The sequence below is a fragment of the Diabrotica undecimpunctata genome, chromosome 4, assembly GCF_040954645.1.
Source record: "Diabrotica undecimpunctata isolate CICGRU chromosome 4, icDiaUnde3, whole genome shotgun sequence".
Lineage (NCBI taxonomy): Eukaryota > Metazoa > Arthropoda > Insecta > Coleoptera > Chrysomelidae > Diabrotica > Diabrotica undecimpunctata.
Window position 1 is genome coordinate 7,238,851 of NC_092806.1, and position 24,479 is coordinate 7,263,329.

Genomic DNA, 24,479 nt, shown 5'->3' on the forward strand with positions numbered 1-24,479 from the left:
TATTTATTAGCATCTTATATTGCTCCGAATGGTTTCACTATAGGAATTTAATGTTGTAGAAAACTACATATTCATATGTATGCACAGTATTATTGTTGTCTGATATAACGAGATCGGCTTATAACGAGGTAATTAGTCTGCCATTTCAGTTCTCGTTATAGAGGGAGTCTACTGTACTAGGCTATGGTCGTTACCTACATCTGCTGAGTGATGCATCTTACGTCGAATATTTTCGATGGGTGTATATCTCTGTCAGTTATTTATCTCTATCTCTTTATTATCTTTATTAAGTGTGAAATTTGAATAGTCAATTGGCCAAGGCAAAAGTGGAAGATTGTATAATGAGGACTCAAAGGGGATTGGTACAGTAGATTGTCAACGGTTAGCAATCGACAGAACTAATGGATAAAAAGGACAGAAGGAGCGTGAATCACAACAAACTTGTAGTAATACTGATTATTATTTCTAGAAATCCAAGGGAAGTAAAATTAAGTAGGAAAAACATCAACAAAAAACATAATGAATACATCTGGAAGATTATTGATCTAACATATTCTGATGGATAATTCGTAGTAAAATAGTGAAAATATAGTAAAAATAAAAACATAAACACAGAAATGAAGTTAGAAATAATACAGAGACATATTAAAACAGGCGACCCATTCTAATTTGACTCAATCCAAAATATCTAAATAAGTCTAATCAAAGAATTTTATTCGAAGTAAAAAAAAATAGAAAATTGTAGTACTGAATTTTATAAAAATTTTCTACATTTTTGTTGGCACAGTAACTTACTGCTTCTTCTTCGAATCTAAAGAATAATGTACCGACTTTACGGGAAATCCCATTCTCAATCTTTCATACATCTAAATTTAAATATGATCGTAAGAAGCGGAATCCCAATGGACTCTTTTCATACTGTACATTATATCGCGGCATCGTTTGTGTTGTATTTGAAATTTGAGTGATATGTATTGTTATGATTCATTTTATCAATCAAAGATAGAATAAAAATTTGATTTTGTTATAGAACGCGGGCACATAAAATACTTTAAAGTGAATAGACAATTTGTTTCCCGGTATTTGTAGATATAATATTTTAAAAGCCTTTGTTTTTGTTTTCACTGGAAAGGCCAAAAGCCGCCAAGTACCTAGTTATTATATTTAGAAAGTAAGTCACAAAAAACCCTTATTTTTTTCAAAGGAAGTTGTTTACAAGCGATGCTTGGGTTTTTCTGATATCAATTAAGAGGCGGGATATAGAAATTTTCTGATTGGCTAGCGAGTTTCGAATGGGAAAAGAGAGGGAATGTTTTGAAAGTTTGGAGTAAAAAAAAGATTATTATGTGATGGTCATCGGAGAGAAGCAGTTAAAGTTTTGTGTAGTCAATTTAGAAGGAAGTGCCAGTAGTTTAATAATTGGAAGTGATTGGCTGAAAGGTGGAACGAGCGATAGATCCAAGCTGAGAAGTCAAATACCTCCTGGATTCTATAAAGTCCAAGTGAAAGATTGTTAGTATATGAAAGAGAGGAGAGAATTTTGGAGTTTGTTGAACGAGTACTGGTAAAAGAGGCCTGCTCATGTTTTTGGAGATAGAGTTTGCTGGTACGCTGACAGGTGGAAGAAGGCTTCGATTGGTAGCCTAACATAATCAACAAGGGGGAGCTGTTCTGGTCGAAAGAAGACATCGTTGTGTGTGAGATAAAAGGTCAGCAAATAATTTTTATGACATAGTTTTTTTTTGTATGTTTCAAATGAAAGACTCTATACTATCAGAAGAACCAAAATTATCGCTATTTTAGATACCATCAAGTTTATAAAAGTTTTTTTTTACTTCAAGGGATAATTATAAATATTGCGTAATAAATGTAAAAGGTTTCTTTTTATAATATTCAGAATTGTTTTAACAAAAACATATGAACAAAAATTGCAATATTTAAAAATTTTCATATTATTTCTTTTGATAATAAAAGATATTTGTATTTGTATATTTATGTTATTTCTATTTATTTCCTTTCCTTATTTTATCCCGAGAAGGAACAATTAAGAGATACTTGAAGCCATGAGAAATTATAAGTATAACCTAAGCTGATTTATTACTTTTATAAAATGGCACCCTGAGATTGTTTTTTTTTATATGATTTGCGACACTTAGATAATTAATTAAATAAATACAGAGTTAAATAAAAAGTAAGAAAAGGCAGATCATAATAATATATGTATATATATATATATATATATATATATATATATATATATATATATATATATATATATATATGTATATAACCTAGAGCTAAAATTAACACTATTACAAGAATTAATATAAAATTTCTTCGTATACAACAGTCTTTCGGGTTGAACCGCGTCGATTATCATTGCGCCGAGCTTTCGACATCCTCTTTGATGTCTTCTTCAGGGCTTCCGAGGTCTCAGTCTTCCGAGCCCCCAGACACTACTACACTACTCACTAACCAATGCATTACTGCTACTGGAAACAGAGGATCGTTTATTTATACCGTCAATGGTGACGTAGTTTGCCGAATCTCCCCTATAACACGAACTAAAAGATACCTTCTTCTTCTTATTGCGCCGTCTCCTTTCGACGGTTGGCGATCCAAATGGCAATTGTGGCTTTGGAAACTGCTGCACGAAGAATTTCTGTGGATGAGCGATCAAACCATTTGCTCAGGTCTTTCAGTAACGAGTTCTGGATTTTTCCAACTTATCTTTTGCCCTGAACTTCCAATATGATTTCGAGTAATTCCAAATTACTCCAATTCCAAATTTTGTTTACTTATGAGTACTTAAGTATCTCACCATTCTTAACTTTTTGTATCCATGGAATTCTCAGCATCCGTCTGTATATATACATTTCAAATGCATCTATTCTTTTATCTGCTTCAGAGTCCATTATCAAACTTTTACAGCCATACAGCAAAACAGAGAAAACGTAACATTACAGTATGGGAAATATTAGAATTTGTATAAACAGCTTTATTTAATATTCGATAAATGGATAACCAATCTATGAATCTTTAATTTTTACCACTCCAATGACTGTTAAAATTTGGGTGGTAAAAAAGTAAAAAAAAACAAAGTAAAAACCATATTTACATTTAAATACAATGACAATTTCTGGTTATAATGCAACAATTTATTAATAGTTTAAAAGTTTATACTTAATTTGTATAAAAAACAATGTCCAGAATTTACAAAACATTTAATAATCATAACCTTAAACGCAAACAGAATAAATATCTTTCATATTATCAAATTTCCCTTTGTTCCTTTAAATTTGCTGGTGTCGTTGGTTTTTAAAACTGTATCTGTAATTAAATTATATAGTATATTTTAAAAATAATTTATCCATTTATAATTCATGGAGATGTAAATTCATGAGTTTTAATCCCTCATGCAAATTGAATTGCATAGGCTGACGACATAAGCCGTCAACGGTCTAGCATGCCATGTAAATGACAATCTAAATTAAGGTTATCACACTGCAGATCTATAAAACAATTCTGAAAATATCTATGGGAAAGGAGAGAGAGGTCAGGACCGACCTCACGCGAACGAAAATTGACAATTGATTTTTAGAATATATTATGTTCAGTATACCTACCAAAAATTAGTATACCTACCTACGGCTTAAAATTAAAAATGTTTCAAAACCCAAAAAAATACATAGTCTAAAGGCCAGCTAAGGTCACAATGGTCTTTTCGATTCTGATCGGTCCGTTTTTTTATATATTTTTGGCTGCTGATTACAAATTTCGAGGGTGGATTTCGATCCGAGTGGTCAAACAATTGTTATAATCAATTTTATTGTTTATATGGCTTTAGCTAATAAACTAAAAGAGATAAAAATTTTTTCAAATATAATGTTATTCCTTAGGCGGCGTTCATACTCGGGCGATAAAAGATAAGCGATATATCGTAAACGATATGCAATACGCCATACGCACAAACAAATACTTAAACCTAAATAGAGACGATAAAAAAGGTTCACTTCCGCGCGATTGCACAACATATCGCAAGTGATATATCGTTCGAAGTGCTACGTGTCGGTCGCCCTCGCGATTTATTTCACACGATATTTCAAGCTATTAACATGTCGGGAAGAAAAGAAGACAGTTCTGTGATTCTTTTTATTAATTTAGTGAAAGCTCGTCAGTGCATCTGGAACTATTCCCTTACTGCTTATAGTAGGACAGATGTGATGAGCACTGCATGGAGTGAAATTGCATCAGAAATAAAAGATACAGGTAAATGCATTGTTTATTTATTTATTTATTATTTATTAGGTAAAACAGGCTAGTAATCAAATTGTTAACTCATAGTGTAAATATTTATATACAGATTTAAAGAATTCATCGTATCTACTAAATAACTGGATCTTGTAAACCGACACATTTCCACTGTGTAGGGATTGCACCAGCTGGTTTTAAAGAGTATTCACCTAGTTTATTTCGTAAGCGGTTTGCTGCATTCAAATTGCTGTTTTCACTAAACGTACTGTTATCTGGCAATGCTGGTACTATACAACACTTCTTAAAGGACTGTGGAACATAAGGTTGCCCTTCTCGTCTGCGTATAAAATTATGAAATACGCATGCTGCCTTAATAGTTTGCACAGCATTACTTGTGTTATACCCTGGCCGCTTAAAACATGGAATCCAAGGTCGCATGATCACTCAATGCAAGCATCGACAGGCGCTCGAAACTAGACCTTATGGGAAACTGTTTACACCGTCAGTATTTGTGTCATGATACTATAACTTAAATGTTTTATGTATCATGATTTGTGTTTCACTTTCGCTGGCTGGTGAATTTTGTGAAAATGTTTAAAATTAATGTAAATCAATAACCTCTAAAAAACGGTATAAATATATTCTAATAACATTGTTAGTTCGTTTTTGTTGAGCGGTGTAAACGTGGGAAAAGTGGTAACATAGGAAGAGGAATATTTAAGAGTGCGTGCCATTCACATGATCATTCCATCTTTTCAGCGGCTCAACTATAGTATAAATTGGTCGGTCAAATAGACGAAATTTTGAGGTTAGTATTCCAAAACTACATTCCATACTTTTTCTACCTCTTGAAAGTCGAAAAATTGAATATTCTTTTGGCATCATTTAATACTCTTTTTGGAAAGGGCCGCATTATATTATGTTGGAGAGGAAATGCTTCATCTGCCACAAAGTAGAATGGAAAAGTATTATCATTTGCCTCGCCTGGCAAGGAAGTTGCTTTTGGTATGTTCAATTTGTTATTATGCAATAATTTGCCAATTGTTGATTTGCGAAATACAGCACCATCACTATTCCGTCCATAGTCTCCGACATCTATTGCAGTGAACATTCCATCTGCGTCAGATAAAGCCATCAGAACAATTGAAAAGAATCCTTTATAATTATAATATGATGACCCTGTATTAGGGGGACAATGTTTTCCGTCAAGAGAACCAATGCAGTTAGGTAAATTCCATAACTCATAATAACTTCCATTTGCTTCCAAGCTTCCTCCGTTGGTTGAGCCATATACTGTGGTTGTAAGTGGGACCATATAGCATCACATGTCGAATGAACAAGGTAACTGATGGTTGATTTACCTCTGTAGCAAGGAAAGATCTTGAAAATTGCTTCCAGTAGCTAGATACCCAAAAAAACGTTAAATTAGTTGGAAGTGTTAAATAGTTTTGTCAATATAGGTGTTTTTGTTTTAATAGACATCATTTTAACATGTAATTTATTTTAACTTTTGTTTCAGAAAAAAACTGTCGAGAGCGATGGAAGAACATCAGAACAGCATATGTGCGCTCAGTGAAACCGCCAAAGTCTGGGGCTAGTCAAAATTCAACGAAAAGTTATTATTTGGCCGAGCATTTAGCTTTTCTGCAACCATATTTTAAAGGAGGAGAAACCTCAGGAAATCTTACTCACGTTCAAGATACTGCAGTAGAGGAGTCCTATACCAATCAAAATGATGGAAGTGAGACAATTATTGAAGAAAAAATACCTGATGAAGCTTCTTCAGAGCAATTAATAGAAAAACGTGCTCATACCAACTCAAAACAAACATATAAAAAACGAAAGGGAATATACCAAGTCGACGATGCTTTTATAGAATGGTTAAAAACGAAAAAATCTGTTAATAAAAATAATCAAGATGGTGAACAGCATTTCCTTCTTTCTCTTTTACCTGATCTGAAAAACCTTAGTTTACGTCGTAAGAGGACTTTCAAAATACAAACAATGTCTCTGTTACATAAGTTGTTAGAGGAAGATGAACGAGAGAATGTAGAATCCAGCATTTCAGTTGCTTCTAGCCCATCTGTATGGAGTTTGTCATCCCATCATGACACCGAATAAACTCAATCTCACATGCGTAATATTGCAACAACTTCGGAATTCAATTCAATTACCCAAATGCCAGAAGAAAGTGGAACTGAGTGGTACAATTTTTAAAAAACTATAAAAATAAAACTGTTTCAATAATAAAAAAAATTGAAAATAAAACGTCTACATTTTATTAAAATTGCTGATTATATTTATAGCTCCTTACCTTATAGTAATCAGGAGTTTTTCATCTGGAGAAATAGCCTTCCTGAAGTGTGTATCTTTTTTTTCAATGGTTCTTGACACTAAGCTTTTCAGAAAATGAAAATTTTCAGGTTTCATTCGATAAAATTCTTTGAACTTTGATTCGTGTTGGGACAGCTCTCTAGAAACAACAGTCGAGCTATGGTGCACGTTGATAAGATTGTAAGGATGTACCCAGTATTTTCTTTTTCTTCTCATTCTACTCCTAAACCAATAAGCCACGTCTTCCTCACTTGAGCTCATAATTGTAACTGAAGAGAATTGTGCTTCCACCATCATCGCACTGTCGCGACGATTTATCGTCCGTTCTCTTTGAACCTTCCTAGCAATATATCGTGGCGATAAAATGTCGCTTATCAGATATCGCCCAAATATGAACGCTGCCTTATAACAAAAGTAGTGTTTTTCGAAGTTTTTCATAATTCAGTTTCTACGCATGCAAATGAATTTAACAAAGTCTCAAGCGGCGGGATCTCTTAATGACACAATCTGGAAGAACAAACACCTAAGACAAGACACTATAACAAGAATCTATAAAGCAGCGATTAGACCTATATTAACATACACGACGGAGACACATTTAAAACGAGACGACTACTAGAAACAACAAAGATGAAAATACTTTGACGAATATCAGGAAAAAGGATAGGGAGAGAAGCGAAAACATAAGAAGAGCATGCAATATAGAAGACATAAATGAATGGGTGACAAAACGGAAACAGGGGTGGAACGAACACATTAATATAATGGCAGAGGATAGGATAGTACGAATAGCACGAGATAAGTCACCAAATGGACGAAGAAGTATTGGCAGACCAAGAAAAAGATGGTGCGATAATTTAAACAATTTAGGAGGCTAATATTGAAAAAAAAACAGGCTTTAAAGCATACATACAAGAAGGAAGAAGAAGAAGAAGAAAGACGGTCAAAATAGAAGACAATGAGCTTTCTTGCATTTCATCGGTTAATAAAGCACTTGTAAGTAGAAAACCCAAATAGAACATTGAAAGCACAACCACAGAACCTTGGTGTTTGTGGCCCTTACTTCATTTAGGGCAGGGATCGTTCAATAATAAGATTAGGAATCACAAAAAACCCTTTTTTTCTCCTGTTCTTTAAATTATTTAATTACACAGTAGTTACAAAGAGCCTTTTTAGAGACATCGTAAAGTACGTTTCAGGTAGTTCAATACCGACAAAGATTAGCAAGTCTGGGGGATAAAAATATAGTTTGTGTTTGGGCTCTTGAAAGCTAAATGTCCTCTCAGATGAGAACAGTTTGAGTTCTTGGTTTTGGACCCATAAAAGTCCTCAAACCGCATTTCTTACTAAGAAATTGGATACAGGAGGTATTAAGCTAAATGCGAGCGAAGTTATAAGTGAGGACCGAAGGATAAAAAATCAATTTTCCACAAAAACTATCTGAAGTCTCAATTTTTCACTTCGTGACCCGGATTCTGCCTAAGCAGCTAGTGCAGGGGGAGAACGGTATTCAATAATGGATCATGTCAAAGTTTTGTAGGTGTGAAGGAGAGTTTCTATGGGAGACCTTGTTAAATGAACTTTCAAGCACATGGCTGATGATTGTATTGAATTTCAGGCGAAAATTGGTTAAAATTGGTTTAAATAAAGTAAAACGCATGGAATATTCTATTTTTTGTGTTATTATTAATTACGTTACGAATAATTTTGTTAGAGTTAGGGTGTTCGCCCCATATGTAAGAACTGTATGTTATCCTTCAATATATTTCTACCGTTAGCAGCTCATCTTAAATTTATCCTTCCGAGTATTTCAGTCCTTTTTTTTGGTTTTTTTTTTGTTATGTCACAGTGTCATCGAATGCCATAGTCTGTGGACTAGTACGCATTTCGATGCGCATCGCCCCGCCTCGAATTTTTCCATTGGCTCTTGACCTGGAAATCCCTATTTATCGCTCGAACAGCGCATATAAATATTGGCGATTTTAAGGTCAGCCAGGTCAGTCCCTCACGGGCTCTCCGAGAGCTTAGTGCTCTCGGGGCTCTGCTTCCTGCATTTATTTTCCATACTCTGTGGCTGAGAATTGTTTCAACTTAACTTGGTGTTTTATTTCGACGAAGAAATTGTCATGTAAGAAATATCTTGCCTTTTTCAAGGCAAGACACCGAAGATAAATATTTTTATCCATATATAGTCCATAACCCGAAAATGGACTTAAGTAGAGGAGCTCTTGACAGTATATTCGAAGCCCTCTACAGAGCACCCGGGGATAACAGAAGGTGGTTAGACCCTTAATTATTCCCCCGAGGTGACACATGTCGTCTCTGGTGTAATTAATAAACGTATGAAAAACTGATTGCAACTTGGTGCAAGTTTCCATGTTTATTAATTTATCCAACTATTGCGCAATATGGTGTTATATTGCGTAGTTGGCCGGTACGCTCTTGTTGTGGCATTATCTTGAAGAGATAATGCCATTATGGTTTTATTAGGTGGTGGAAATAAAACACATTCTTTCTAAGAAGAAAAAAAACCCAGCTTCAGAGTCTTAGAAAGAAACAGAGCCCTTCGAGCAAAGTGCTCTAGGGAGCTACCCTACACGGGTAAAACCATGAGTTAGACACTACTGGTCTGAGATCCGAAAATGTCCCATATTTAAAGATAAATTAACTTTTATATGAAACTTTTTCATTTCTCAACCAATTAAATTTAATTATATGTTCCAGAAGGAAGGGCGATGAACATCGAAGTGCGTGATTGGTGGCACTTGATGACAAAGTGCGTTTGACTATTACATTTTATTCATATCTCTCCTGTGCCCTACTTATCTTATAATCATCGTTAGCCAGTTATCGTTTACATTTTCCAACCATTTGGTTCTAAGTATTCCATTCTTTCGTTTGTTGGTTTTCATTGCACTAATTTGTTAGTTGCTTGTGTATGTTCTAACCTCTGGACATGTCCCAATCCTATCAGGCTCTGAATTTTAACAAATCATACAATTATGTCCTAATTCACTATCATATTATACATAATTCACTAATCTCGTTATTTCTTATTATTTTAAATGTACCATCGACGTCTTGTACCGGACCCTATACCTTTCACGTTTGTTGCTCTATTTCATGTCCTAGTTAAATACATCTCTCGGCCGATTCTATTGCTGGTCTATTAATGCAAATGCTTTTACTGAGGAACAAGTGTGATATATTAGAGAACAATATGGGGTGTATGGGGTCGGATTTCTACACCCCTCGACACAAACGTTAATCACACCGACTCGAGTAGTTTACAATTGCTGCTGGGTGCTTTCTACTAGACAACTAACTAGGCTTTGGTGACCGAAAATAGCAGAATTCTGACTCATATCAATTAAGGAAATTTAATTCCGTAAATACTCATCAAAATCTAATACAAACGCGACGTTTTATTGCCACAAAACCCACAAACTGTTTTGAAACAAAGTTTGATAAACCTCAGCTAATATATCTGCGATTGGCAGAAAATCGGAATAATTACGTAACCGGCAAGAATTTACGTTATGACACTTACCAATAGCAGTCAATTACGATTACTTCTTTAGTAATGGCTACTTATTATTGGAAATCTAGTGCTTTTGTTAACTGCATGTCTTACCTGCAAAAAAAAGGGGGATTAAATATTATTTACAAAAGTCCTTATACAATTAATTTTAAAATACGTGCAATATATTTTTTAATAGTTCTTTAGGGTTGAATAATTTACTCGATTTGGACAAATTTTTACTATTCAGTTTTAAAATCTACTTAGTACATTTAAACCTAAAACTTACACTGATAGTTTTTGTTAAAAGCTTTTAATGGTAGATTTAAATGTAAAAGAATAAGGCAAATATCCCATATTACCGATTATATTCCTTTGTATACACATTAAACTGAAACTAAGAGATAGAACTGACTAGACTACGAAATAAACAATTTTAACGTTTTATAAATTCAATGCTTTTTTGTAAAACAGTGTCTCCTTAGTTTCAAAATACGCCTTAGTTTGCGCAACAACCTTATTTCATACAAATCTCTTACTGGATCATTTTTTGAGCTCTGAAAATGGCCAGTAATAGCTGAGGGCCTGGCCCGAAGAATAAGGTATGACAGCAATTTAAAGTACTTTTACAATTTAATATACTTTTGTCATCATGTACCCTCTTTAATGGTAGAGTGGAGGTTACCCAGGGAACGGCACTAGGCTCGTGCTTCAGTCTGATAGAGGTATCTTGGTCGGGGTTCTTAGCAGCTCAAATACAAAGAATTAGTTAGTGGAGTACTGAAGATAAAGAGAGGAGAAGTTAGAAGATAAAGAGAGGGGAAGTAATTGGGCACACCACCCTATTTTTAAAGGAACAGGGAAACCTACTACATACAAAATAAGATAACGAGAAAGGTAAGGTACGATTAAGATAATCACGCGAGAATAAAATAAAGCGTGAGAGAAAAGTTATTATGGTTACGCGGTACACACTTAATATTTTGCCACATATACATTGTTTATATAATAAATCAAATATCAATCAATCAATAACAATGTCTGAAAGAGATACACCATGCACATGAAATAAATATATACATAATAATATTAGGGTTATATTGAGGTATAGTTAAAGTAAATGCTCTATAACAATTTTATTAAACAGTTAAATAGCACGAGATAAGTAACTGCACAATTTATTATTAAATACAACAAAAAATAATTTTTGAAAAATAATTATGAGGTAGTTAGTATCCTCAAGAATAAGAAAAAGGCAAGGAATATTATAGTTGTATCTACTTGAATATTTGATATAACTTAAAATAAACAAATGAGTGATTTTTACGCCTTGAGAATACGTAAACATGAAGTTACTGAAATGTTTGATTGTAATCACCTCAAATATGTGTATAAATTGATCATAAATATAAACTACATATAAAACAAATCTGATCATACTTCGTATGTATATAGATACCGTAGATTAATGCTATTAATAAATCGTTCGGTTTAATTCAAAATACACAAACCATAAATAAAGTAAAGGCACTGAACTTGAGTCATAAATCAATTCCTAACAATTTAGGTAGCACCGGAGAAAAGATGATCGTTGGATCATAAAACTCGGTAAATCACAATTGAAGAATCGGTATTGTCCTTACAGTCGGCGACAGGTAGTCACAGCTAATGACGTTCTTTCATAGAACGGTTGTCGATAAAGGCACTTGACATGTTGCACTCGCAACAGGTGTATTGGGACTTCTCAGGCAGCGTAGATAATTTAATTAAGGTAACGAATTACGGTGGATTCAATCAGCACATCAATCATCAAATTAATGTGGGTACAGGTAATACATCAGGTCAATCCTAACACTAGACTAGGCTTACATAGAATAGACTGAACTGAACATACTGTCGTTTGATGGAGACAACCGCATGCAATAGGAATCACAACGAAAATGAACTCGATTTTCGATATTTAAACAACTTAGGGATGAAAAAAGAGTGGGAGTTTTGAGTTTTATTTATATATCTTCTGCTTTCTCTCGACAGAAAACATTATTTCATAGAAGACCAACATCTCAGCTTTTCTTAGAAAGTAAGCTGGGTTGTTCGTCGATGGAAACTAACTTCTTTGTTAAGAGGAAGGGTTTCTATTTAACTAACGAAAGATAATAAGAGCAACGACGACATACTGTGAGCTATTTCATTGTTTTGAACAGGCATGACAAATCGCTCGTTGCTTATGGGATATTTTTAATGTATCTAGCAAAGTATATAGACATAGGTGGCGTGAAAGTAATTTTCTAAGGGGAATAATTAAGGAAATTTTAAACATGCTTCAACCTTTGCATTCTAAATATCCGCTTCACCGAATTTACTGTATATTCTGTTGTGTATATTAATTACATAAAATTACTTTGTTATGTATTATGTAATAAATTTACAATTATGATAAATATCTGACTTAGGTTCAAAAAATGCGGAACTGGCTATAAGATGCCCAACTAATTTATAGCGATTTAACAATCTCACACCAGAATTGAGGCAACATAAGTGGAATAAACCAATTGCTTACGCACCAACGTCGGGCTAATATTTTAAAGTTGGTATTAAAATCATGATTTTTCTGTATCAGATGTTCTTTACAGATGTTTATAATATGTTCTACTATAATATAACAGCTTCTATGTTCGTTAATTCTAATTTTATGATTTCTGTACTTTCGTCCAATATAAAATTTCGAAGATATTTCACAATTAAGTTTTTAAACTCTTAATTTTTTTCTTATTATTTAGTTTAGATAAACATATCTATACATAATACATTTGAAGGTAAATGGTAAATTTTTATTTTTATTATTTTCTGAAAAAGGTTTTTGTTTTAATTATGTTGTACAAAGAAAAAGGTATTTCTACAAATTTTAGTGCCTAATTTCAAAGATAAATTGGCATAAAAACAAAAGAAATATTTGCGAGGCCAATCCTGTGGAAGATGTGCTCTTGGGGACGCCGTGACATCGAACCTTGAGTATAAATTTAACTTGAACCAAAACTTTGAACTCAACCATTTAAATGTTAGGCTAGGTTGACACCCGCTTGAAGATACCTTAAAATAAGCTTTTATATTTAGACGCGAAGACACACGGCATGTTTAGACAACGAGAAGTGATCATCAGCATCTTTTTAATACGCTCCATTCAATGACATATGGTCTGTGGGAATTTCGATGCGAGTCTGTTATTTATTATTATAAATATTGTTAATGGTTTGGTTAACAGAACGTGTAGTATATTTGATTAAGAGAGTGTTATTATTTCAGTAGGATCCGTAATTGCTTTTAAGTTTATTTACAGTTGAATAAACATCGAAAGGGGATCATAAAAAGCTTATAAATATAATTCCAATATAAATAGAAGTGTCAGAATAGACAAAAACTCATTACACAAATGATGTGGCTTGTAAATAACACGATCAAGGTTATTATAATATTAAAATAATTGTCACTATTAGAGCGTACAATGCAAATCAGTAAAAAAAATTAATAGATCAAATTAAAAAAAGGTGGTCAAGTGTGCATTACTTCAGATCTTAATGCCTTTTATCTTTAATTGTCTTGTGTGTCTGCAAATCCAAAATTGCTGCTAGAATATTTCTGTTTCTTCACGTAGTCGTTTATCAATTACTATCTCATATATTTTCATGGGGTCAGTAAACAGTTTTGTGGCCATCATCATCATCAATAGCAGTTTTGAGTCCACTGCTGAACATAGCCCTCCCGTACATAATTTCGTTGCATCTGATCTTGAGTACCTTGAATCCAGCTGTGCTGAACGCGCTTGATGTCATCCGACATTGTGAGTTTTCATTTCTCCTGTTTTTTTTTGTTTTTCTGGTTTTCCTGGTTTTCCTGGTTTTTCATTTTTCCTTTCTGTAGGTTACTCTGTATTTCTTCCTGCCATGTCCTTGTATTAGTAATCGCAGTATATGTGACATTTTGAGTCCTTGTCACCATATTTCTTCTTTCCTTCTTTACGTTCAAGACAATCTTATGGTCACTTTCGGTTGAAAGTTGAATACAGTTAAGTCTTCAACAGCGTCTATTTTATTGGAAAATATAGTCAATATCATTCTTGTTTAACCCTTAACCGACGTCGTGGAGTCCCTCGGATTCCGCAGTTCAAACAACACTTCATATTTTCCCCACTATTGATCCAAGCGAGTGGTGTTGTATAGTACCTTCAGGAAGTAGGAAGATCTCCGTTATGCTTATGCGAAATTTCGATCGGTTGCGTAGAAGTTATTGAATAGAATAGAATCCGAGGGACTCTACGACGTAGTTTGTGATAGTTTTTATTTCAATGACGGTTTCTAAAATTTACAAATGTGTGCATCCAGACGATGCTAATTTTGAAGAAATTGTTGGGCGATGGCACGAATAGGCCGATAGTGATTTTTCCGACAAAGATGGTGACGACACGCAAAACGGTAAACACGAAGAACCAATTTTGAGTGACCATAGTTCTGAGAGCGAATTTTATGTTAGCGATACTAATGATGGTCAATCGGACGAAAGTCAGGAGTCTGATGAAAATTCAATGAATGAAGTGGATCCAAACAGACGATACTTTTATGGAAAAAATGGTACAAATGGGCATCAGTTGAATCTATTCGCAATTTTAGAACACCTGCTTCTAATTTATTAAGATCTACTATCAAATGATCTTTGACACAGATATAAACAGTGGTGGCGTGGCTTAAAATTTTTTCTAGAGATGTTGTTGATATTGTTGCATATTACACAAATGTCAAACTGAGGGAATATCGCGACAAAGACGGAAATCACAACAAGGACGGAAATCACAACCACACAGAATTTAAAGACACCAATAATACAGAGATCAATGGATCAATGGTTGAAACCCCCCCCCCCCCAGGACCCTATTTCGACAATGTTACTCACACATTTTAAGGACCTCAAAATGGAGGTAACATCATAAAAAAAATTTCGGTGACAAACCAAAACCCCCCCCCCCAGAGGCAAATTCTAGGTGCGCTACTGTATACAAGATTGGAGTTTCTGAAGATTTTGGCACAGCAACTATATGAACCACTTCTTTGAGAACCAGAAATTAACCAACGTTCTCCAAGAGAACTAAGACTCAGCATTAAAAAGGTGCTAAGAATAAATCCAACTGAAAATGATGATCATACAGATACCTTACTCAGGAACGCTAGGAAGTACTGCTATTTATGTAACCCAAAATTGAAAAGGAAGACAAGTTTTCTTTGTATACAGTGTAAACAACCGATCGGTTTACAATGTAGCAAAAAAATGTGTAGCGAATGTGTAAATAAGCGTGAAGAAAAGTGATCAACTGGCCAATTTTCAGGACTTGCACAATTTCTTTTAGAATAACTTTTTGTATGAAAAATATTATTTTAGTATTCAATATAGTTTTAAAAACGTGTTTTTGAAAAAAAAAATGTTTATATAAAATAATTTGTTTTTTTATCGACGCAAATGCTGATAGCAGATTTTTTGGTTCATTCAATTTTTATTTTCCTATAAGTTGGTATTATTTTGTATTGTTCAACTTTTTATAATAAATATTCTTTCTTTAAATGTTTTTTTAACTTTCAATAACTCTAACATAACATTCAGAACACAAATTGTCAGTGTGACAAAATGAAGTCCCAGGGACTCTACTGTCACCTCGAGGGAACAAATAAGGGTCTAACCACCTTCTGATATCCCCGGGTGCTCTGTAGAGGGCTTCGGAGTAAACGTCGAGAGCTCCTCTACTTAAGTCCATTTTCGGGTTATGGACTTGGAAAATATTTATCTTCGGTGTCTTGCCTTGAAAAAGGCAAGATATTTCTTACATGACAATTTCTTCGTCCAAATAAAAACACCAAGTTAAGTTGAAATAATTCTCAGCCACAGAGTATGGAAAATAAATGCAGGAAGCAGAGCCCCGAGAGCAGTAAGCTCTCGGAGAGCCCGTGACGAACTGACCTGGCTGACCTGAAAATCGCCAATATTTATATGCGCTGTTCGAGCGATAAATAGGGATTTCCAGGTCAAGAGCCAATGGAAAAATTCGAGGCGGGGCGATGCGCATCGAAATGCGTACTAGTCCACAGACTATGGCATTCGATGACATCCCCCCTCCTCTAGAGACTCTGCGGCTGGGAAAAAATATTTATTGATTAAAAAATACAAATGTGAAAATACACAAGACAATATGCATAAAAATACAAGTAAAATGTTCATAAAATGTTCAAAAAGAAATTCATACAACACTGCACTACTTACAGGGGGAGATCGGTGGTGATGACGGCATCTTAAGCTCCTACAGGTCCATCCTCGGTCGGTGTGTCAACTCCTCCAACGGGCTCGTCTTCTTCTAGGTCTTCCGGATCCCATCTGCCATATCCAACGGGGTTTCGTAGAGTACCAGTATGCCGAAGCCTACGTGGTCATCCAACCACTTTCGGTAGGGGGGCGATGACTGGGTCTACTACGGGACTTCCATCGGCATCTGGGGCTTCTAACTTCGAATAAGCCTGGCTCGACAAAGGTGTCTGCACGTCGAAGGCATTAGGTCTACAGAAGGCTTCGATGTCGGAGTGTTAGAGTATTGCTTTCTAACACTACGTGGTTCTCCCCATTCTTCTCTTGACTTCAACCCATGTTGAAGTCAATGGTGTGTTGCCTTCTGTGAATTCGAGCTGGGTCGTGGGTTCGGATTTTAACCACGTTGTCGGGCGCGATGTTACCTCGGGGGAACAAATAAGGGTCTAACCACCTTCTGATATCCCCGGGTGCTCTGTAGAGGGCTTCGGAGTAAACGTCGAGAGCTCCTCTACTTAAGTCCATTTTCGGGTTATGGACTTGGAAAATATTTATCTTCGGTGTCTTGCCTTGAAAAAGGCAAGATATTTCTTACATGACAATTTCTTCGTCGAAATAAAAACACCAAGTTAAGCTGAAATAATTCTCAGCCACAGAGTATGGAAAATAAATGCAGGAAGCAGAGCCCCGAGAGCAATAAGCTCTCGGAGAGCCCGTGAGGGACTGACCTGGCTGACCTGAAAATCGCCAATATTTATATGCGCTGTTCGAGCGATAAATAGGGATTTCCAGGTCAAGAGCCAATGGGAAAATTCGAGGCGGGGCGATGCGCATCGAAATGCGTACTAGTTCACAGACTATGGCATTCGATGACACTACCACGTCTTTGGGTAAAATTAATTCACCACGTTAGTTAAGGGTTAAGCCATTTGGTGATTGCCAAGTGGGCAATCTTCTTTGGGGGCTTTTTTTTAAAATGAGTGTTCATTTTAAATGAAGCGGGCTTCGCTGGACTATTAAAACAAAAGTTTATTTTTGAAATTTTATTGTCGTGTATAGATCAGTATTAACAAATGGAAAACAGCTGGACTAGCTAGAATGACAATTAATGATTATTAAACACTCCCATTCTCCATGATTCTTCTTCTTGTTTCAATGAAAAACTCTGCAATAGTAAGTTTAGATGAGCTAGTAATAATGATATGTAGGAATTTTTTGTTGTATGTTTCCAGCAATGAACCTGTCAAAATATTCCCGAGCTGAGCGAACGGACTATAGTAGTAAACTTGTTCCTGTCTCTCTGCTGAAGGAACCTTAATATAAGACTCAGTTATTGATATTTTAAAAACAATTATTTTATGAAGTACGTCATTGAACGGTTTTATATAATAAATAAATACAAAATGAGCATTGAACAGTTTTTAAATATGGAAATTTAACTCGAAATCAAATTGTGTAATGCATACCAATGTATATTTTAAAACATTTCCTCTGTTCCCATTCGTATTCCCAGACATGGTTTCCATTGTGTGTCTAAAGCGAGTTTCTTTTTATTCTCCGCTAGCAAATGCCAATTTCAAAAGCCATTTCAGCCGCCTGCCCTGCTCAGGCCGGGTAGGTCCAAGACGCCATATTTGGCTCTATCTCGAATGCCAGATTTGACTCGAAACTGCCGACGTTTCTCTTTAGTTTACGTACTCAAATTAGCTTTTAGAGGGATTATGAATATATACGGGAAACAAATCCTCACAGAAGTCGGATGAAATGATTATTTGCAAAATTAATATGCGGTTCAATTTTGTAATTAAGTTCACATTCCCGTGGGGAATAATATTAGGGGGCTGACTTTAAGATGCCAACGTTGAGCTTATACATCTGGTAAATGTCTACATGCAATATGTATAAAGAAAATATCTTAATCCATTTCTGAAACTAAAAGCAGACTTTCAGAAATTGAATGATTTTTTATGTTTAAAGGGAGTATTTTGGGAGCAGTATCATATTTGATACTGCACGTTTTAACAATTTTTTACCAGACAATGAGTTCTTGCAATCAGGATAAATAAATGGCGAATTAACCCTTAATCGGTATTGTGTGAAGCTGATTGAATTTAAAATGTTGCTGTATCTTAATAACAGATTTTTCGCCCTTTTCGACGTGACTTTATCTGTACATTATGTGATTATATAAATTTAAATAATGTATCTATATGATTATGAACCTGTAACGACCTATTTTGCCTACCACATAGGGTATTATTATGGGGGGTTGAAAATTGGGGACAGAAATTATTTTGGTGGAGATAGGGCAAGCAAAACAAATCGAAACTTATGCGAACGGCGCTCAGGGTTTATTTGGAGTAGCTCGTAGTATTCGTGGATAAATTAATGATACAATGGGATTGGATTGGGCCAACTACAAAAAATGAAACAAAAGTGTACTTACATGAATCTCCTGGAATAAACAGACAAACAAAATACAAGAGTTCCCTCTAGCTATTTGAAATAAGGACGCCGCTTCAAGGAAACTTCCTGCTGGATGAAAGAAAAGGTTCTTCCGTCTTAAAAAACATAAAAGAGAAGAAGAGAAGGAGACTTTTCTAAAATATATAAACAAAATGGTTTAGAGAAATAAATTAAACATTTATTGTTGTCTCACCATAAACACTTACCAATATAAATGCCACAAAAATACTGTATTAATAGTTACAAAGATTTATACCAAAATAACAAAGAAGAAAAACTTACTAAGTATGTCCTCTTCGTTTACAAACGCTTAGAAGTTGGAGATAGTATAATATTTACAAATGTTACTGGGCCATAATCTGTGACAGAAATAAATTATTACAAATAAAGAAATATCTTTAAGTGAAGCTATTCATAGAGGTTAAATTGTTTCTAAAAACAAAACAAAATCTCAAATATGATTAGATATTAACCAGATGTCAAAAATAATAAAGCTAGCTGTCATATGTCAAAACTAAAAGAACAAATAAAATGACAGCTGAGCCACGCCCTAACACATATAATTTTAATTATGTGCAATGTACAAATTCTCATGAAAGAAATTATTAATCAAAATATTTCTTTTCTTTTAAAAATCAACACAAAAGAGTTAGCTTGATTTCACTAATTTTTTTTACTTTTTACATTTCTGAGGTTGGAACTGGAGATTCACTGCCACGCAAAAAACTACATATATAGTCTGGAACGACGACCAGGATTAAGAGAATGAGGATGGAAGCTAGCACTGGAACACAAACCTTGGAAAACTCGTCTCCTTAAAAAACTGGAACAGGTATAACTGAACACAATGACAACATGTGGTTATCTTCAAAATTGTTGTAAAATACCATTTTACAAATCTCTCATATGAGATACTGCATACAACAAAACACAGTGATTACTCGTTCAGAAATGACACATTACTTTGAGTAAAAATCACCTTTTCCACAAATTTGTCGGTTTTTTTTTTCGACTTAAGTAAACGACGTCTGCTTTCAATGGGCCGGCCGTCTTCCAAACCTGAAACTTAAATTCTCTCGACCCTCGATCTGTGTATCGGCTACTACCGTCCCTTACCCTTCTCTCGCCGAGGAACAGCTCAAAAATCTTGTCAAACATGCTTCAAATTATATCGAAAAACAACCTTGAAACACTTCCGGCCCCTAAAATATCAATACTAACACATACAAATAGATAAAACCATATTTAAAGTCACAGTTACAAACTGGAATATGGAATTTTTTTCTTTCATCATAATGTAAACAGAGAATTAATTTTGATACTCGGGCCAGGGACGTACTAGAAAGTTTTTATACCTTAAATATTAAATAGTTTAAGGAATTTTCTGCATGCTACAAACCTAATTAATACCTCATTTTTACAATTATTCTGTGACGCCTTCCGTTTGTGTTACAAAATATTTGTTCGGGTCCTGGACATTTCTCATATATTTTATGTCCTTTCTCGTTGAAAACAACAAGTCTGTTCGACTTTTTATCTAATAAATGTACCAGCGATGCTATGTTTTCTGTACTACATGAGGTCTATCAAGCACTAAACAATAATCTTTATACTGCCACTATTTTTTGTGACTATGCCAAAGCTTTTGATTGTATAAATCACGACATTTCGATAAAAAAACTAAATTTCTACGGAATTCGAGGTATTTCGTTGAATTGGTTCCAATCGTACTTGAGGAATAGGAAACAACTAGTTAGAGCAAATGAGACTGACTCTAGTTACAAAAGCATTGTATATGAAGTACCACAAGGTTTACTACTGGGTCCTAAACTTTTCCTTATTATTCCTATTAAGAAACTAGCATCAGCCTGCTATGCAGTAAGATCTGTTTCGAAGGAAATCAATTTAGCATCTTCCAAAATAACATATTTTTCTTTGTTCGAGTCTCATCTTAGATATGGCCTTCGTTTTTGGGGTTCTAGTACAGCTGCTGAATCTAATGTTATTTTTAAATTACAAAAAAGAGCAATACGGTATCTTCTTGGCGTCAGTAGAATAACACATTGCAGAAGCTACTTCAAAAATCACGAAATTTTAACTCTTCCCTCTTTATATATTCTAGAAACTGTGTGCTTAATTCGTAAACACCTACATATTTTTCCAGCAAGACCTAATCATGACTACTCCAGCAGAAATTCAAGCTTTGATATGTATTTACCGATTCCGTCCACTGAGTTAGTAAAGAAATCTATATTATATTCGGCAAAAAAATTATACAACCATCTCCCTTTGCAACTTAAATCTACAACTTCTTTCCTTAAGTTTCGTAAATTGACAAAAGCTGATCTATCTGAAAGACCATTATTCAGTGGCAGAGTTTCTTAAAGAATAACTAAGAAATTACAGTACGTTTAGGTCTTTTTCTTGATGTGCTTATCCGTTACGAATGTTGGCGATCATCATGACAATCTTTATCTCTTCTGCAGCAACGTGGAAAAGCTGCACAGATATTGTATTGAACCAGATTCGGAGGTTCTTTAACCAAGATGTTCTTCTTCTTTCTGGACCTCGTCTTCCAAATATTTTTCCTTGCAGGATGGCTTGAAGGAGAGCATATCTGGATTCATTGCGCATAATATGTTCGAAGCTTTTTTGAGCTTTTTCCATAAAATTGTACAATTTTCAGTGACAATAAAGCATATTTCTTGTCTACTCTATTCTATCCTTTTATATTGTTAGGTAGTGAGTGTTTTTGTCTTTCACTAATATACGTAGGACACTCTATGATGATATGTGTTACATTAATGTGGCAGTTACATAAGTCACAAATAGGGCGATTTGAGGGAGGGAAACAGACACTCAGTTCACTAGCGCTGAAGAGGCACTGTGTATTGCTCCCTGGCATGAAAATCTGCTTGTTCGTGTCCTTAAAGTCCAGTGTGTGATGGAACCCATATAAAGCGTACTTGCTCCCTCGCGTTGTTTAGCAAATGTAATAATTGTTCTTTTATTAAGATACCTATGGGATTACTTGTATATAACTGTTCTAACGTATGTAATGCACTCAGAGAGTCGGTAATTACGACAGAATTTGGAATTTTTTGGGTACGTATATAAATGAGGGCTTGCAGAATTGAGTATAGTTCTTTAGAGTAAATACTGCAACTGCTGATTGCACAGCATCAATAGTTTTGACTGAATCTGTATAGATATGACAATGATCAGGGAAAGAAGCAAGTCTGTTGTAAAATGATTGAATAATTGTTGCATGAGGGTTTATTTTATGTTTGATATTGTCAAAATATGTTTTAATAATCGCCAGACTTAAATTTTATTAAAAAATTTTCATCTTATTGTACACTCTTTTAACATTTTCATAAAACTTATTATTTATGGCTAATATATAGATTTGTACTTCAATGCGAAATAAGCTGGATCATCTAAATAGAACAACACTTCATCCCAGTCGCTAATTATTTTGTCTGTTATCTTCGCATTTCTATATTTGATAAACCTCTCCCACTCCACTCTAGGCTTTAAATTCGTTTCAAATAATAACGTTCATCAAACGGATTAAATACACTTCCGCCATTGTTTGACTTTATAACCCCTGACCCTATTCTTCCATTGATATTAGCACTTGCGAGAAAACAGCCCGAGTCGGCTACGAGAAGGAAAGAGCGGTTTGAGGGAAGGGAACCGGATCAATAAAACGTTACCATTTAACTGGGAGCCAAGAACTCTCCAAATATTTTATTGTCTTAGTCCTGTCTGGAACGGGAAAGCCATTACCATTACTTTCCTCGATTTTATGAATTTGATGGTTGTTGACTCGGATTTTGCAGTTTTTTCTCGAGTGCGCTTCTATCGTTGCATGCATTTTACAGACGTAGAAAAGCGGAAAAGTAAAAAACCGAGCTAAGATATTGACATAGGCGCCGAATTGTAATGAAGCTTCTGGGAGAGATAAACTTTGATGAAGTTCAGAATAAACAAAAAGTAGTTAGTTAAAACATCATTACTTTATTCGAGTAATCCGTAGAATAGGATTTGAGACTATAAAATAAATTAAATAAACTACGTAAGATAATCAATTTATTTAGTTTATTTGAATAATTGGCACAGTCTTTTTAAATATTTTTCCAAGGAACTTTTACTACTTTTCTTGTAAAAATTTAGCCCTCAAGGTTTTCAGATATTATGCTAGATTATTGTCAAAAGGAGGAAGAAGCGATTGAGTTCTATCAGAACATCAACAGTATCATACAGAAAATTCCTCAACAGGAAGTTCTCGTCATTATGGGCGATTTTAATGCCAAGATTGGAGCTGGGGATAAGACACAGTAGATTGGAGCACATGGACTTGGAGTCAGAAACGAGAGAGGAGACCTCCTAGAAAAATTTGCAAAAGACTCAGAACTAGTTGTCACCAACACATTCTTCCAATTACCACAACGCAAGCTGTACACGTGAAAATACCCTCAAGACAGACCCAGGAGAATTATTAGGAATCAAATAGACTACATTTTAGTAAATAAAAGATTCCGAAACAGCTTTACATCTCTCAAGACTTATCCTGGAGCAGACTTGGAAACAGACCACGTTCTACTGGTGGAAGTATTTCGAGTTAAACTCAAAACAGTGCAGAAAAGGAAAGCAAAATAATACGACCTACGTATGCTGAAAGACTTTGATACAAGGATGAGAGTCCAAGCCACGTTAAACGAGCAAGTGACTGCAATTAGGGACGAATCGAACGAAGAACAAACAATCAAACATATTACAGAAATAGTGCAAAATGTAAAGGATATACACTTAAAGACAGATAGATTATTGAAGAAAAAATCATGGATAACAGATGAGATCCTGAAACTAATGGACGAGAGAAGAGAAGCCAAAAATGATCCAGACAAATATAAAACCATAAATATATTAATAAGAACGAAAATCACAAAAACGAAAGAAAAAGTAGCAAGGGAAAGATGCGAAGGAATTGAGACTCTGCAGTCAAAGTACGATAGTCACAATGTACATAGGAAAGTTAAAGAACTCACGGGGGGACTACGACAAACAGAGTAAAATAAGAACGTGGAAAGAATATCTAGAAAAACTATTTGAACACCAAAGAGATAACACGTTTGAGCTAGAAGAAGAGGTAAATGATGGACCAATAATATTACAGCAGGAAGTTTATTCCGCAATAACACAGTTATAGGATGGTAAGGCGGCAAACTCTGATAATATACAAGTAGAACTACTTAAACTAATATACAACGAATCAATAGCAATAATCACAAAGATATTCCACAAGATATTATACAACTCTGGAGAAATACCAACAGAATAACTGAAATCTGAGTTTATTGCACTTCCAAAAAAAAACAGGAGCCAAAAAATGCGAAGATTACCGTACTATAAGCCTCATGAGTCATCTCCTAAAGTTGTTCCTAAAGATAATTCATAAGAGAATCTACAAGCTGTGTGAAAGTCAAATTACCTTCAACCAGTTCGGGTTTACAAAGGCTGTTGGTACTAGAGAGGCTGTGTTCTCAGTACAAGTCTTATT

At 34.7% G+C, this 24,479-nt stretch overlaps 2 protein-coding genes and 1 long non-coding RNA gene across 3 annotated transcripts in view; 1 reads left to right on the forward strand and 2 right to left on the reverse strand.

Annotated features, from left to right (window-relative positions):
* LOC140439091 (uncharacterized) overlaps positions 1–24,479 on the reverse strand; it is a 347,460-nt gene that overhangs the window by 118,694 nt on the left and 204,287 nt on the right. The window lies entirely within an intron of this gene.
* LOC140438103 (uncharacterized) lies at positions 4,076–6,425 on the forward strand. The gene is made up of 2 exons (XM_072527819.1): positions 4,076–4,269; positions 5,774–6,425. Exons 1-2 carry the CDS (start codon positions 4,116–4,118, stop codon positions 6,373–6,375), a joined length of 756 nt encoding a protein of 251 aa, XP_072383920.1. The 5' UTR covers positions 4,076–4,115; the 3' UTR covers positions 6,376–6,425.
* The window catches only part of LOC140438104 (uncharacterized), a 108,905-nt gene continuing 94,612 nt past the window's right edge, over positions 10,187–24,479 (reverse strand). The window contains exon 5 of the long non-coding RNA XR_011950437.1: positions 10,187–10,222. This is a non-coding gene — a long non-coding RNA (uncharacterized lncRNA). The remainder of the gene's footprint in view (positions 10,223–24,479) is intronic.

Excerpts from the sequence above, each read along its gene's own strand:
- LOC140438103 (XM_072527819.1), top strand. The coding sequence starts at position 4,116 with ATGTCGGGAAGAAAAGAAGACAGTTCTGTGATTCTTTTTATTAATTTA. Across the intron at positions 4,270-5,773 it reads ATCAGAAATAAAAGATACAG|AAAAAAACTGTCGAGAGCGA; the intron begins GTAAATGCATTG and ends CTTTTGTTTCAG.